The 17385-nt window shown below is 32.4% G+C and overlaps 2 protein-coding genes across 2 annotated transcripts; both read right to left on the bottom strand.

Moving 5' to 3' along the window:
- Positions 1-1094: 1094 nt before the first annotated feature.
- On the bottom strand, positions 1095-7537 carry LOC18032029 (TBC1 domain family member 13). Its single transcript, XM_006420914.2, has 9 exons — positions 7076-7537; positions 6875-6967; positions 6643-6747; positions 6010-6162; positions 5445-5543; positions 5237-5365; positions 2631-2810; positions 1844-1960; positions 1095-1462 (listed from the first exon to the last, which is right to left on the bottom strand). The coding sequence occupies exons 1-9, from the start codon at positions 7412-7414 to the stop codon at positions 1304-1306; spliced, it is 1374 nt and encodes a 457-aa protein (XP_006420977.1). The 5' UTR covers positions 7415-7537; the 3' UTR covers positions 1095-1303.
- Positions 7538-9853: 2316 nt separating this feature from the next.
- LOC18032508 (paired amphipathic helix protein Sin3-like 1) lies at positions 9854-11203 on the bottom strand. The gene has a single exon (XM_006420915.1). The coding sequence runs from the start codon at positions 11201-11203 to the stop codon at positions 9854-9856; it is 1350 nt and encodes a 449-aa protein (XP_006420978.1).
- Between the last annotated feature and the right edge of the window lie 6182 nt (positions 11204-17385).

Genomic DNA, 17385 nt, shown 5'->3' on the forward strand with positions numbered 1-17385 from the left:
AGTGATGAATATTTGTAATAATTAATTTCAAATAACATTATTTTTCAACTGTTAATTAATCAAATTATTTTTCATACTTTGAATTATTATATTAACATATGATCACGTTTATTACTTTGACAAATTAAATGAATATTTAATCAATCAAATTTATTTTTCTGCACAAGTTGTAATAAATAGTTTTTAAAATAAAATAATTTAACAATGAAAATAAATAAATTCTAATTGAAGAAATAAATTATAATAAATATGTCTAATGAAGATCATACAACATAAAATAATAAAATTAAAATGTAATTAATTATAAAAATCTTATAAATATTTCCATTGTAATGCCTTCATGCGTGCTTTTAAAAAAACAAAAACAAAATGGCGTTACAATAACTTTAAATTAATCTAATATATATTAATTTAAGCTTTAGCATTCATAGATTCGCTCAACATCTCCATCTTTAGCATTCATAGATTCACTTAACATCTCCATCACCCAATAATTTACTCTATACAAAAGCTCCCTCCAGCACATTATGAACGAAAAAGGAAGAAAATAAAAAGTTACGACCATGGGCAAATTGCATGTAACAGAGTAAAGGAAAACTGAACAACAGGTAAAGGAAAATGCACTTTTCCTTGAGTTGTCAAACACAAAGATAGAAGAACATAGGTGTATTACGAATGACCGGTGTCGGAATCACATCGATGAGAACTATCAATGTCGAAATCGCATCGATGAGAACTACCAATATCAAAATCGTGCTGACAAGAACGTAAAAATGGGTGTCCAGGGTTTGTTTTATTGAAAAATCGATTTGAAATTTAGCTAAAAAAATGAGGGGATGAAATTAAAATTAAATAACATGTAAAGGTAATTTAGTAATTTATTACACAATTGGGAAAAAGGCTACTGGGCTGCTAAAGCCGTGCTGCAAGGTGTATAATCTAATCACATTTCTGAAAAATGGATACAAAATAAAAATATATATATTGAAGCATCCGAAAAACTTAACATTAAGCATGCCACGTGATATTACACAAAAGTAAATATTAATCGAGAGATAATCCAATCTTGAATCAAAGAAATGTCAATTCCATGGAAAAAAAAAAACAACTAACATAAGTGAGGTGGGGGAAAAAAATGAAAAACACATATATCCCTGCATGTTAGCCATTACTATCCACCAACATTTACATCCAGTAATATACAAACATTAAATGGAGAATAACAAACAGATGTAAAGGGGAGAAGGCAAAAGGATAAAGAAACATTAAAAAAAAAAAAAAAAGAAGGGAGAGGATTAAAAAATTAGCCTAAGGTACGCAACTTGTTTGCAACATAGAGCAGATGGCTTATGTTTGTTGGTGGATAATTTTGGAGTAGCTTGAGATTAGAGGTGAAATCCCCTGCTAGGAGACGCCTCCGAATGAGAATCAGCATTGCACAGCATACTCGAAGCAGAGTCTCCTGCAATATGTCAGAGTTTCGTAAGACTACACATTATTCTCTAGTTTCAAAATTATGAAACCCTGATAGTGGTCCACTCATCACCTAGCATGAGCAATCCATGATGCTCCAGTTGTTTACCCATAAGAGAAGGAAAAAAAGAAATAATTGGAGTTAAATGGCTGACAGATTTGAATACCCAGTAGCAACTTTAACAGGAAAGGAAAGTATGTCGATGGTTCCACAAACTAAGTTCATGGTTTTTTTCATCAAAGCTCCCAAGGGCAATTGCTTTTATAAAGGATCAATTATTACATTTCGCAGTTCCAAGAACATGGCATCCTTCCATAATATCAACAAGATTAAACAGGAAAATATAAAGAGAAAAAACATCAGTCCTACCTGGGGGCCGTCAGGGTCACTTAGAAGTGTGTCCCAAATGTGAAGGCTGTCTGCAAAGTTGAATTCTTGCGTCAAGAGCAGAGTTATCCACCTAAATGCATAAAATTGGGGGTTGACCTGTCATAAGACAGACCCGTGAGGCATTTGAAATGATCAGTTGACCAAAAGATAACATTATCTCTAAATGACTAACAGCCCCTTCGAAAATCCTAGTTACAGTGCAGAATTAATTAAAAACTAGAACTAATGCAACAAAAAAGGAGAATGGAGCTGAAATTTAACATAGGAGTTCATGGAACTGAAATTTAACAGAATAGCATCTCAATAGTCTACACCAAACTAAAAAACCATGCAGTCAACACATATATTTTAAGTCTATTTAAGTCTCACCAGAAAACTATGAAATCTGTATTAATAGAAAAGAGACACAGAGAACATCTAAAACTAGAAACTATTTAACCCTAGCAATCTGTACCCGCCAACACTTAAAAACAAACCTGTTCCTGCATATACAGTTTTAAACCACAACCTCTTCCAAGTTTAGGAGTACATAGGGACAACGTGGTAAACCCAATCATGCCAAATCAGTAAATCTACTGTGAAATGAAAGTAGAATGATTGTTCATCTATATTGGATTGTGCTTCTAAATAAAAGGTACTAATATTTTAGGAGTATTTGACTAAATCCTTAACGTAATAAATTTGAAACAAGGAAATTTCTTTTTAAAAAAAAAAAAAAATTATGTTGCCAAAATGCATCAAACTTATATTTCAAATTACATCTTACTTTGGTTGTGACCTCAAGGTGACGCCAAAGCTCTTCATCATGTTCCTTCAAAAGCTGTGACAACCTTGTGATTGTAGATCGGATTCCCACAACACTGTTATCGAGTTGCTGACAAAAATTATCCCGGAATCCACTCAATAACTCAACGAAACAAAAGAATGTGTCTGCTTCAGCCGAAACCTGCAAGACTTAATTGAAAAATGATTAAAAAATTAAAATAAAATTGACCACATAAAATTATGATGACAATATATCTGATCCACTTCAAGGGGCCTTTATTTTTTTAACTTATTGACTTAATTAACTTAATTTCAATCAGATAAGTCATTATGTTTGTTCCTTTTTTTCAACCTAATGAAAATTTTCTTTCATTAAGTTATTAAACCAATTTTTTTAGCTTTTTGGTTAATCTAAAAAGTCTAAATGACCCAAATTATCCCTATCGAATTAATTTATTTTCGTGCTTACCTAAATAAAACTAACTAATTATTCATCTCCATAACTTTTGATAATATAGTGATAGATTACTATTGTTTTTATCTTTTTATATTCTTCAAAATAGCATTATTTATCTTTAAAATTTTTATGAATTATTTCGTATAATACATCGTAAAATACAATAAAATTGATCTACATGTTCTAATCTATAATATTAAAGGGTTCTATTCACTTAAACATAACATATGTTATGATAAAATATTATTTTATTTATGTTCGTTGAGATGTTTATCATTCATTTAACATTTAAATTTTTTTATGGGCACAAATGAAAAAGTACTGATTTTCAGATTTTTAGGTTAAGAAAAGTAATAATAATACTTATTATGAGAGATTTAGACTGAAAAAAATGTCGTTCAGATTCGGACATTTAGCTTTACTAAAAATTCGGATTAATTCAGGTCTATTCAGATTTCAGACCATAAAAAAAAAGCCTCTAAGTTTATGCTAACATCCAAGAGCTTCTTGTTAGCAGGATATAACTACTCCCCGCTTAAATTAGAAGCTGACTGAAATAAGATGACCTCTGGCTCACAATTCCTCTTCTCTCAGATTATATTATAAAACTGCTCTATATCTTAGCAAGTGAACAACATCATTACATAAATGAATCAGACTGATTTTTTTTTCTTTGGAACCACAAGCGCAGGCTAGAAGTAAACCAGTGTTATTCCGTAGACATGAAGGGAAGATAAAAATCATCTGCATTTTTTAATTTTTGTCGGTCAAATTTCTAATTCTGCTAATCCTTTGAGGGAAGGAACTCAAAAGAAAAAGGAGCTAGCAATAAGAATTTACAAAACCAATGACAAACAGAAATTCTATGGGAAAAACATACACCAGTGACCATCAACTTGTGGATTTGTAGTACCATCAACTCATGTACATCACTCTTATAGTTTATATATCATCTTTTGTTTGTTACCCATAAAAAGGGAAAAAAAGGGGAAAAAAATGCAAATGCAATCAGTGACCATGAATGTTGAGATAACCATCACTGAGATATTATCCACAAAGAATAAGGGTTTGGATAAATTGCAGTAACACAAGTATTATACATCCCAAGCTTCTTAGATGTACTTACATGCATTCACTTCAGCCAGATTTTGCTATAACATAACAGCATAATACGAGACGAGATAGTACGAGTATTTTACTTTCTCCTTTACATTCGTAGTGTAAACTTTACTATTTACAAGTGGTTGCCTACAATTGACTCTGTTGTATTGATGCAAGTTTTCTCTGCCACCGTAGACTTTATATGGTTTCAGCAACTCCAGGTTTCTATAAAGATTCATGTAAGTACATGGTCTCTGCCAGAAGGGTACATCCAGGATCTATTTTCAGACTGGCGACAGAGAAAACTTGGATCTATTTGGATCTACTACAACAATGATGAAGGAGCAATTCGAAAATCATATCGACATCCTCTAGCAATAAGTACACTTCAACGTTGAAAAAGAGCAATTGCTAACATAGCAACCTTTTTAGCCTAAACAGTAAAGAATGAAATATAAAATATTATGCAGATTCCCGAGAGGTGGAAGTGGAGGTGGACATTCTATGTAAGCGAGCTGGCTAAAAATGCCGAATTTCACGGGCAACGACAACAGGCATATATGAGCCTCCAAAGTAACATCTATAGAAGACCAGCTTATACAGTAATAAATTTCTGTTATACAAAGTCGAAACGGTGTAATATGTCCTAAGACCACCAAAAGACCTAGCTCCAAAAGCAAATGAGAAACCCTAAGGAAAAAAAGACAAAAAAGACATCAGGAGACAAATTTCTTTCTGAACTGATAGTCAAGCCATTTGTTTCAACCCAAATTTAATTCACACTTAGTAAAAAAAAAATTTAAGGCCGACCAATCCTTGATATAATTTACTTGAGGTTGTGATTTAACAACATTTCCAGAAAAACCAAGTATTTAATTGCATTTTCGGGATACATGAATTATTCTTGTAGATTTTTTTCTCACAACCTAGAGAAAGTTAGCTAAAATTACAAACTCTGACTCTGGTAAAGATACAGGATATGCTAAAATACAAAACAGAAACATATTTCAGAATGGGATGAAAAGTTAACAAAAATGAAATGTGCTTACCGAAAATTCCTCGTCCGGGTCACTTTTGAATACATAATATAGAGGTGCCAAAATTTCATTCATCCCTTGAACGTATCTAATGCCAGGATTTAGCTTTGCAAACACAATTAATATATTCTTCAGAGCCTCCTGAGGATGAGAGACATAGACGAGTCAGCCAAATGGCTTGTATTTTTGTTGAAGTCTAATCCCAGATACAACAGCACACCTGATTAGATGTAGCAAAAGACGAGTCACCCGAAAAAAAGTGCATGTCTGGATGTGTGCGCTTCACATCTCGATCAATTTGTTCCATGATTTCTGAGTCCTACGTGAGGTTCATAATGGAGTCAGATATATCATAAGAATGCACCTGGTACCACTACTAAATTACACGTCAACAGCACAAGTTACAAAAATTCCACTTTTTTTTTTGAGAAGACAAAAATTCCACTTAATATGGCTGAAATATCACATGGTCAATGTATAAGCTATGATCTCGGCATATTTTAATACAAATCTAATGCAAGTCCAGATCAAGCCACATTGGGTATATTTCTAGGAAGAGAACATCGTATTGCATAACATGTGAAATATGGAAGGACGATATAAAGTCATTGTGTATTTGCTCAAGCCATTAATGAACCATGCCAAGGATATCTCCCCTCCCCCCCAAAAGAAAAATGGGAAAAAAAATTTACAAAGTAGAAGCTGATTCACAAAATACTAAACAAAAACAATAAGATGGGTCATCTATGGAACTAATATCTGATCAACTCCAGTCAATATGATACCTGAAAGAATTGATTCCAGATGCTGCTTTTCCCAAGGCTCAAAGGATGCTCATCATGGGTTATTTCAGATCTTGAAAGGAATCCACTGCTTTCACATTTCCACCCTTCACTCTCATAAATTGTGGATTTATCCAGCCTCCTCGTGATTTCTGACTGACTAGCCACAGAAACATTTAGAAATCCGAAGCATTTGCCAAACATTCGCAAGATTAATGCAACACGGAGTATATATTAGATGGCCATAAACTTAAGATGTCAAAGTGACTGTGTTTCTACGATCCGACCTATTGATGCAAAGCACCAGACTCGAATAATCTTATTCCTAATATGAACAACAATAAAATTTATATCAACATTCTCCTACGAAATTTCATCCCTAGACAAAAAGGTTGACAATTGCAAATTCAAGATGAGTTAAACAACCCAAATATCAAGGGCGATTACTAAAGAAAACATTTGAACAAAACATCACTTGCAGCTGGATAAAAGAAAACCTCAAGAAATCACTCCAGTTATACTGCAATGCTTTCGCTCTAGCTACTACTCCATTATATTTAAAATGATCCTTATAATTAGAAGTAAAGGCTCCATATCCAAAAACCAAAAGCAACATCAAAAAAAGAAGAAACTCACAGGATTCACCAAAAGATCGTCCTTAAAATGCTTGTACTGAGACCTCTTCTTAGCTAGTTCAGACGGCCAAAGCCCTCGATCAGGTGGTAAATAAACCAGTAACAACTGATAAAAATCAGTACATTAGCTGAATCCTTAAAATTCAAACAATTTGCCAAAACACTATCATTCATCATTACTTTACTAGTCAATGTATCAATAAAAAAGAAGACGACTAATTATGAATGATTACCTTCCAAACAGTGGAACGAATACCAGCACCATCTGGTATTCCTTGCATCGCTATCCTCCTCAATTCCCTCACATTTATCACTTTCTTCGATAGCTGCAAACAAAAAATAAAAATAATTTTTTAATTTTTTTTAAAAAAATGCTTTTTTTTTTATTAACTTAGATGTACAAACTACGAACAACTGAAAGTAAATAATAAAACCTCGGACAAGAGCTGAGGCTGAACAAAGCTCCCGTTTTCATCATCATTCCTGTCGCTATTGCTAGGTCTGGTATCGCTTACTATGACTTGAGGCTTTGGCGGCTCTTGTTGCACCGAAACAACGTCCCGAGGGGGAACAGGAACAGGAGCATGAACGTGAGTGGGAGCCGGTGCCGGTGGAGCAACGACGGGAACGGGAGGTTCGGCGGCGGAAGCGGCAGCGGCGACCGGTTTAGGAGCGGCATAGCGTTGGGGGCGATCGTCGTCCGGCGGCGGAGGAGCGGTCGTGGTTGACCAGAGAGAACTGTTGAGCCAATCCGGTACTTTCTTCTTCACCATTTGATTTGTTTCTTTTTTAATTATTTTTTCAATTTTACAGAATATTTTAATCGATTTTTGTTAGGGTTTGTTTAAGTGATTTTTGTTTCTGTTTGTACATTCTATTGTTCGTCAAAATCAGTGACAGGGGGAACGGAAGAAGCACACACTCTCTTTCCAAATGGAGATATGACGGGTCGGTTAGTTAGAGAATTTGAAGGACCAATCAGCAAATCACGCGTTAATTCTTTGGATTAATTATTATTATTAATTATTTTATTTGATAGGTCCAGATCTAATTTGGAAACTCAATTTATCAACACTTGTCTTAATTTAATAAATTTCACTTTATTATTATCCCAAGAAACAAATTGAAGTTACTTTATTAATTAGAGAGCCTTGATTACTAGTAATGCGCCACTACACATATTATTATGCACAATGAATTAGGTATCACCTGATTATTGACTAACATCGAATGCACTTGATCAAATTTCATTAATTATATTTAATTTTTTTAATGATTTAAGATCACCATACAAAAATGTGTATAAAAAAAAGTTGTTAATCAAATACATAATAAATTTTATTAAGTTACAGCTGCTGTAATTTACAGTTCTATTAAAAATATACGGATTTCACTACCTATTATTACTGTTCATATTATTTTGAAGGGGTTAACTTAGCAGCACCCATACATATAACATAATATATATTATTCTTGGTTCAATGAGAAAATTTTAAAAAATAGAGTTTGGCCCCCTTGTTTAATTTTTCCTCTAAAATTATCAAATAGTTTCGGGTAATTTTTAAAAACCTTCCCTGAGGTTTGGGTTTGTTGCAAGTAGATGGCGAGAATTGATTTATTTGTAAAAAAATCTCCTACTGTCAGTTAATTTTAATATTGACCGTTAGTTGACCGTGCAAAGATAATATTACCCTTAACAATAGTTTATAAACGAAAATAACTAAAAAAAAACCAAAATTATTAACTATTTTACCCTCTTTAAATTATTGATATTTTCTTAAAGTTCTTATAAAAAAGTTAAAATTAAAAAATTAAAAAATCCTCTTTAAATTATTGATATTTCCTTAAAATTCCTACAAAAAAAATAAAATTAAAAATTTTAAAATGAAATAGTCATAATCTATACCTATGATATTGTAAATTTTTGAAATTGATAAGGATAAAATTGTCAAAAAATAGGGTTTATGCTTTTCGCACCAATAATTTTGATTTTTTTTTAGTTATTTTCTTTTATAAACTATTGTTAAGGGTAATATTATCTTTGCATGGTCAACTAACGGTCAATGTTAAAATTAACTGACAGTAGGAGGTTTTTTACAAATAAACCAATTCTCGCCATTTACTTGCAACAAATCCAAACCTCAGGGGAGGTTTTTAAAAATTACCCAATAGTTTCCGTTAACTGTTTTGTTTTATTTTTGTTGGAACAGACAGTGTATGATGATTAATGGAAAACACCATAAGCTACCAGCCACGTAAAACACAGTTGCTAGAATAATCTTTTGGATTGTAGCTTTTGTTTTTCTCCTTTTTTATTTTTTTAATTTTAAATACACGTGTTAACATAATTACTATCTCCACTTTTAGAAGTAAAGGACCATGTGAGATGCACGTGATCATATGCAATGGATTGCATTTATTAAAGGGTAATTTTTAAAAACCTCCCCTGAGGTTTGGATTTGTTACAAGTAGATGGTGAGAATTAGTTTATTTGTAAAAAATCTCCTACCGTCAGTTAATTTTAACATTGACCGTTAGTTGACCATGCAAAGACAATATTATCCTTAACAATAGTTTATAAAAGAAAATAACTAAAAAAAAACCAAAATTATTGGTGCGAAAAGCATAAACCCTATTTTTTGACAATTTTATCCTTGTCAATTCCAAAAATTTACAATATCATAGGTAAAGATTATGACTATTTCATTTTCAAATTTTTAATTTTATTTTTTTGTAGGAATTTTAAGAAAATATCAATAATTTAAAGAAGATTTTTTAATTTTTTAATTTTAACTTTTTTATAAGAACTTTAAGAAAATATCAATAATTTAAAGAGGGCAAAATAGCTAATAATTTTGGTTTTTTTTATAGTTATTTTCGTTTATAAACTATTGTTAAGGGTAATATTGTCTTTGCACGGTCAACTAACGTTCAATGTTAAAATTAATTGACGGTAGGAGGTTTTTTACAAATAAATCAATTCTCGCCATCTACTTGCAACAAACCCAAACCTCAAGGGAGGTTTTTAAAAATTACCCATTTATTAAATTACAAATCCTCCGAGTAAGCAAGCAAAACTTTTGGGTTTTATTTATTTGAATTTTTTTTTTTTAAAAAAAAAGTTCCACTGAACTGGAAGTTACAACTTTTGAATACTTATATTAGATTGGTGACATGTCATGATCGCAAATTTATTACTACTAAATAATTGATTACAAAGTCAAATACAAGACTGACTTTTTCAAAAGTATTTTCAAAATTATTTCCCCACGCTCATCCGCGTTCAAGATTGAATAATTTCCTGCTTGAATTGGTGCCCAAATCGTGCTATTAAAACCAATTCGATGTTCTTCACACTCTTTAGCTTTCATTTTGAGACTGCGTAATATCACAGGCACAGCAATTGCGGGTTTATTAATCAATGCCTCTATTGCATCATCACGCCGTTTATCATATAATTTCTCTATGCATTTAAACTGTACAAGGCTCAAATGTTCCGGAACGTTGAGGGTTTTATCATTTTCGCTCATGGTCGTGATTAGCTTTAATATCTTTTCCATCTTGACAACACAGGATTTCAAACGATTCAATGATATGTCAAGTTCATGCCGATTATCTTCACATCTATTTAATATTTCTTCCTTCGGAGTTATTGTTCTGTTCTTGAATTTGTCATCTTGTACAAGTGACCTCGATACCCATTCATCATTTAATACATTTAATTCAGGAGACCCGCAGCAATTTGTGTTATTTGTGGGTATATACCAATAACTTGGAGTACAAGTCTTCTTTTCAATTTTTCTCCTCTTACTACCAATGTCTTCACATTGCTCTAAAAACTCCTCAAACTCAGCTTTAACTTGAGAATTCTTTGCAAAGAATTGAACCACAACATCAGACATTGCAACTCTGTTACGATTGTAGCCGTGAATTTGCTTCAGGAATTTCATATACTCAATCGAATCATTACCCGTAATATTTTCTCTAACTCTCTCAAACAAATCCAACCCTTTTCGATAAACCCTTTTCATACAATCTTCAGAATCTTGAACCCCAGTTCCTTTTTTGCCTTCAAGATTTTTCATTGCTTCAGAATTATTGAATGACACAAGTCCGACAAACTTTTGAAGCAAATCCGGATAACCAGCCAAAACTGATGCAGCTTTATCAAATCTGTTCTCAGTTAGAGCATTCAGAAAACCTTTGTATGTAAATTCATCCTCTCGAAAATGAAGCCTTACCGTGTTAACCAAATTGATAGCCGATTCCAGAACTCGATTTTCATCAGCGATTTGGAGCTTGTTGACACTGATTTGATATCTCTCAGGTAAGAACGTGTTGAGCCCTACAATCAAATCCTGCCGATCTCTAAAGATGTTGTTGACTGTCTTTATAAACTTTGGATCATTCATTCTTCTGGGATTGCGAGAGATTTCTCCAAGAAGAGATGTAAATTCTGCAAAGTCTATGCCAACTTCTGCTGTAAAAGCCTTCACTTGAGCAATATATTTGCAGGCCTCATTTAAGTCAGATGAATGTAAGTGCGAGTGTGATCTTCTCATTACTCTTTGCATTTCAGAATCTGTTTAGCTGCCAACAAAAAAAAAAAGGAGCAACGAAAACGCCGCAAAAAAATAATAATGAGTAACCAAAACGCGGAAAAATAGTAACGAAAACGCCGGAAAAAAAAAATTATAGAAGAGAACTGCAACTGCAAACGAAATGGAGCGGTTGGCGCACCGAGTGATGAGAAACAAAGAGTGAACGGTTAACAAGGAGAGAGATGGCGCGGCAAGTGATGAGAAACAAAGGGTGAAATTTGGTATCTTTTAATAGGAGATTATTAATATAATTAATCCTTTGCCTTGTACTAAAAGGAATGGAGTCCTCCCCTTTTTATTGTCGTGTAATAGGAATTGAGGAAAAGAAAACACAATATTGATTACCGTTTAGCTTTAGGAATATGCTTGCTTCTGTTACGCATTCTAAGATTCGAGGACTATTACAAATCTCTGATCGGATTGTTCTAGACTAAAAGATTTCTATAATTGAAGGTTGAGTGCAGTCCACTTCAGTTTGTTTTTTCATTAAAAAAAGGGAAATTTTTAACCTACCCCCAAATAAATTGACATTTTGCACCGCGCATTAAAAAAAAATGACGTGTTGCACCGCGTCCCCAATTCCGTTAATTTTTCAGTTATTTCTAACGGCTCCATCTAACTTTTGATTAAATGACAAAAATACCCCCTATATGAAAAAAAAAGAAATTTTTTAGCTCATTTAATTTTTTTAAGGTTTTTATTTCAATTGCAATAAAAATTTTTCTTGTTACATATACATTGTCACCACTATTATTTTTCCTTTAATTTTTTAAAGATTTTTATTTCAATTGTGTTGTGAAAATTTTAATATACTCGCAAGCGCACGAATCTAGAAATAGAATAGTGGTAGCGAGGTCGATCCCACAGGGATTGTTATAAATTGAAAAGTCTAATTTAAATCTAAAAGTAATATTAATTCTAACCTAGTTGAGCAAATTGAGTTTTAAGAGAAATTAAACTAATTAAACTAAGAAAACAATTAAAGTAAATGAGAATTCAATGAGATAAAAATTACCAAGGTTTCAGAATCCACCACTATTCAACTAGTAATTATCTAAATATTCATTAATCCCCAATTTTAGAATGACAACTCGAAATCAATCTATGTCATCTCATTGATATAACAATTAAGCCCAAATAAAATTAATCTTGTGTAGGTTCTTTTTCTGCTTAATAATATGATATCTAAGAATCTCATGTAAACATATTGAATAACAACGAGTAAAAGTTTTCCTAAGCACTCTATGTAAACAATTTAATGAAAGACATAAAATCAAAGATAATCATGTATAAACTTTAAAGATCCAAGCATAGATTTAATCGAATATTAATCCTAACAATCAATAATGCATGACAGAATTGATGAAAAGATTTTAATAACATCCAATTAATTATGTGAAATAAAAATCATAATTATTAAAGAACATATATAGGGAATTAATTAAATAAAAAGAGATAATTATTTCATTGAATAGGGTTTCATCCTTAACCTCAGGTCCTCAGTGTAAGAAAATTAGCTAGACATATTTGAATTGGGAGCAACAAAATAAATAAATTCAGCCATGGGGAAGCCGAATTGCTGTAGATTTTCTTCTCTGTCTTGAATCCTTGCGTCTGCAGTTCTCTTCTTTCTCGCGTGGCCCTCCTCTCCAAGAGCAAAACTCTCTTTTATAATCTTTAAAATGGACCCCACTTCTTAAATCCTAAAGTCAAAAGGCTTGGCCTTTTACTTGATTTGCTCTCACACGTGATCACTCTTAGAATTGCTTTAGGATTCCTTTTGTAATTATGAAAGCAAAGTGTGGGTCCCTTTAAATTGCTTCCAAATATTAGAATGCCATGCATTTGATTCCCACGTGCTGGCCACTTTAGCTTTAAATTTCTTCTTTGTTTGCACTAGCATGGAGAATTCACTTTATTGGCTTTGGCTTCTTCGGATTGAATTTCATACACATCTATTTAATTGCTCCCACAAATTGACTTGATCTTTAATGCTATCCATTTACTATTCTTCATGTACTTTTCATCCATAATCTCCAATTAATTCTCTATTCAATAAAATAATTCAATTAATTAAAAATAATAAATAAAATTAACTAGCAATTATATAATAAAGGGTAAAATATGTATATAAATTATGCTCATCAAATTGCAATAAAAAAATTTTCTTGTTACATGCACATTGTCACCACTATTATTTTTCCTTTAATTTTTTTAAGATTTTTATTTCAAATGCAATAAAGAGAATTCCCATTAAAATTAATTTAAAGAATGAACTTCTAATTTTACCCCTTCACCGTTAAACTTAACTGAGAAAATAACGGAATTGGGGGCGCGGTGCAACAAGTCAAATTTTTTGGAGACACAGTGCAAAATGTTAATTTATTTGGAGGTAGGTTACAAATTTCCCTTAAAAAATTTATTAGAAAAGGAGAAAAGCGGTGACTGCTGGAGCGTACTGCGGCAGAGACACCTGAAGCTCGAAAATGCGTGTGGGAAGGAGCGATTCCGCTTCAAATTCCTCTCCATGAATCTGAAATCACCACACACCCTCCTCCTCCGGCTTTGATATTTTTTTTTACTCTCTCTCTCTCTCCTTTTAATTTACTGGAATATGTTGAATTTTTTTTCTAATAACATTTTTTAGTTTTAGGGTGCGTTTGAGATTGAGGTTAGGTAACTGTAGCTACAACTGCTATAACTTAAAAGTTATGTGCATGTTTGGATTAGATTAATTAAGCTCTGGAGTATGAAAGGCATGGTGGAAAATTTTGCAACATATGCCTAATTTCAAATTTGATGAGCAAGTAGCTGTTGTTGCCACATCATTGGCTTTACACAACTTTATAAGGAGAGAGGCTATTACAGATTTGGAGTTCGAGTCTTATGAAGGAAAAGAAGATTATGTTCCAGATGATGAAGAATCATCAACTAACATTAATGTTGATGAAAATGAAGCAAGTGAAATGGAGTGGTTTGTGAAAATATTGCTAGGGAACTTATGCTTAGATAAACTTAATCTAGTAATTTTTGTTTTCTCTTTTTATAAAGAAAAGTGGTACTTTAATTTGTAAAAGTTTAACTAGATTGACCAAATAATTATTTTGTTTGTCATTGATTTTTAAATTTGATAAGTATTTGTTAGACTCAAATATTTAAGGGTATTAATGACTTTATAATGATTAAAATGTCTTTTTTAAATGGTCATCCAAATACTTCAAAAAGGCTTCTCATTAAAAAAAAGTCTTTTACTATGGTCATCCAAACAGCAAAAATAAACTAAAACTTTTACTTATCTTTTACTTTTAAGTAGAAGCAAAAGCAAAAGCTAACCCAACCCAAACATGTCCTATGTTTATATGATTTTTCTCTTGTATGATAAAAAATCTATTATATCTTTAATAATTTTATTAAAATAATTATTTAAAATTTATATCTACTACATATAATTAACTTTTATTTTATAATTATAATTTTTTTTTCTACAATAGTTGTAGCTTAAAAGTTACAGTACCTTAATCCCAAACAGAACTTTAATCTCAGACATTAGCGCCAAGAATTGGTTACCTTCCGTTGTCGGTTGGTCTCATTAAACCCCATTTTGGTAGTTCACTTCCTCGTGGAGTTGATACCGTTTGGTTTGAGTACATAGGCTTGCCTCTCAAATGGTATTCATTTATTTGATAATTTTTATGGATTATATTTGTAATGGCTGGATATTTAATCACTTGGAAAATTAATTCCTGTCGTTTTTTGCTACTGGACTTCTCTTTGATCTTCTATGTCCAGAACCAGTAAGACCTTGGAATCTCACGGTATCTATTTAATGGGTATTTTATTTTTGTTATTGCTGCTCTTGGAATTGAAGGTTAGCATTTGGTTTTTTCTCTAGGTTCATTTTAGAGGGTATCCAGGGCATGTATTGATCCCATGTGAAGGCGAAGATTCTGTAAAGTGGAGCCTTATAAATTCATTGAAAAAGGTTAGCTTGTTTGGCTGCTTCTCTGATTTGATAGAACTTGGTACATTGTCTGTGTACTGAAAAGAAGCCTTATACGGGTAGATTTAGAACAAAGTTTCTATTGAATCTGTTCTTGCACTTAGTAGCTGAATGATTAGACTTTAAATAGAATTGGCATGTGATATTACCTTTGCCACCTCCACTTCCAAAACCATTAAAGCCACTAATAAATCCACCAGTATTATATCCTTCTCTCCCTTGATTACCACCCTGATTTGGAAGCCGATAGGGATTGCAACTCCATTATCCCCTTCCTGAACCAAAAACATGACCTATACTACCTAGGGTTGGCAATCGAACGAGGTTTGTTGTTCTCAGTCAATGCAATAAAAAATTTCTCTTTCTCGTTCTCGTCTCTTTTTTTTTGGGACAAAAATTTGTTCTAGTGTCATCCTATTAAATATTTCGTCATATCCCATTATCATAAACAATCCCAAATGTAAATAAATAAATTCTGACTTTTTTCCTTTAAGGATCATAATAATTTAATATAGTAAAAGTGTTGAATAAATACAAAGTAAAATAATCAAATAATAGTTTTATTTTGATTATATGCATGTTCAAATATAATTTTATACTAATATTTTTTAATTGCCTATTTGCTTCCACTTTATTAAGACTTACACTTCAAACTATAGATTTATTTTGACTACATGCATATTCTATAATTTTATGTTAACATTTTTTAACTATGTATTTACTTCAATTGCACATTATATTAAGACTTATACTTCAAAAATTATAGATTTAGACGGTTACCAACTTTAGCCATGTTGAAATATCTAATAATTCAACAATATAATAATAAATCAAACTAATAATGTTGGCAATGGGATATGATTTGTCAATTCCATCATGTCATGTTTATGCAAGTGGGATAAAAAAGTCTCATTCCCGTCTCTTTATTTTATTTTGGGATAAAAATATGTCCCAATCCCTTCCAAACATCCCAATAGAAAAATTTATCATCCCTAATACTGCTACCTCTTTTAGATCCTGAACTTCCCTTGCCTCCATAGTTTCCATTCCAATTCCACCTTCGTGCTTTTTTTTAGGAGAACTATTGCTCATGATATTTACACCATATAAATTACTGAAACCCGTTTACATCAGTTCTGATATGGCACTGCTCAGATTTTTTAACCCTCTCTAACATTCGAGGGACGCCCAACTCCCATCTTGAGAGAAAGACTGCCTTCACTCAAGCTCTGGGGCTCCAAGAAAAGAAATTTAAATTAAATTCCTGCAATACGTTTGCGGAGGCTCGAACCACTTCCTCCACATTTGTGAAGGAGTGGCTCTAGCCACTTGGGCTAAGCTCAAGTGGTAAATTCCACCTTCGTGCTTGTTCTCATAATTCCCAGTCCAATTTCCTTGACTACTATTGTTCTATCCAGCATTGTAACTCCCTTTCCTTTGATTATTTCTAGTTGAACCAAATTAGTAGTATAGTTCATTTTAGCCTCTTTACTAGCATTAGAGGGATTACTCTCTAATCTAACCTCCCGAGTTAATAGCCTCACAAGTTAAAAGCATAGAGTGAGCTTCACTGACACTCATCTTAAGAATATTAGCCTCAACATATATTACAACAGATTAGTAAGGTTGTCCCAAGCTAGAAATAAAATGAGTAATTAATTTTAAATTGCTGACTGGATGATAAGAAGCAGCCACAGCCACTAGAGCTACGCAAGTCCAGCAGAGGGCATAAGCCAAATCCCAAGTACGTGACGTGAAGATTTTCGGTTTAGCCTTGCGTGGTTCATGCATGCATGGGTTCGCATGGGAATAATGCACCAAAGTTGTTAGAGCAAGAATCAAGGGATTTGATAGCTTCAACAATCGTGCAGGAATAGCAGATAAGATCGAATCCTTAGTAGTTGTTGTTTAGTTTTATGTTTCGTAAAAGTAGCAAGGGTGTTATTTCAGCTTGATTACAGTCGTGATTGTAGGCTGAGTTTGTTATGTTAGTATTATAAATAAAGGCTCCAGCAAAAATAAAAAGAATTCAGTCAACAAAATCAATTTATCTTGGTCTTTGTTTTCTCGCCATAAGCAGAAAACTCTTGTGGTTGATTAGCTAACTTTGATTGGGAGCTATCATTTGGTATCAGAGCCAGGC

Source organism: Citrus clementina, unplaced genomic scaffold (assembly GCF_000493195.1).
Source record: "Citrus clementina cultivar Clemenules unplaced genomic scaffold, Citrus_clementina_v1.0 scaffold_9, whole genome shotgun sequence".
Classification (NCBI taxonomy): Eukaryota; Viridiplantae; Streptophyta; class Magnoliopsida; order Sapindales; family Rutaceae; genus Citrus; species Citrus x clementina.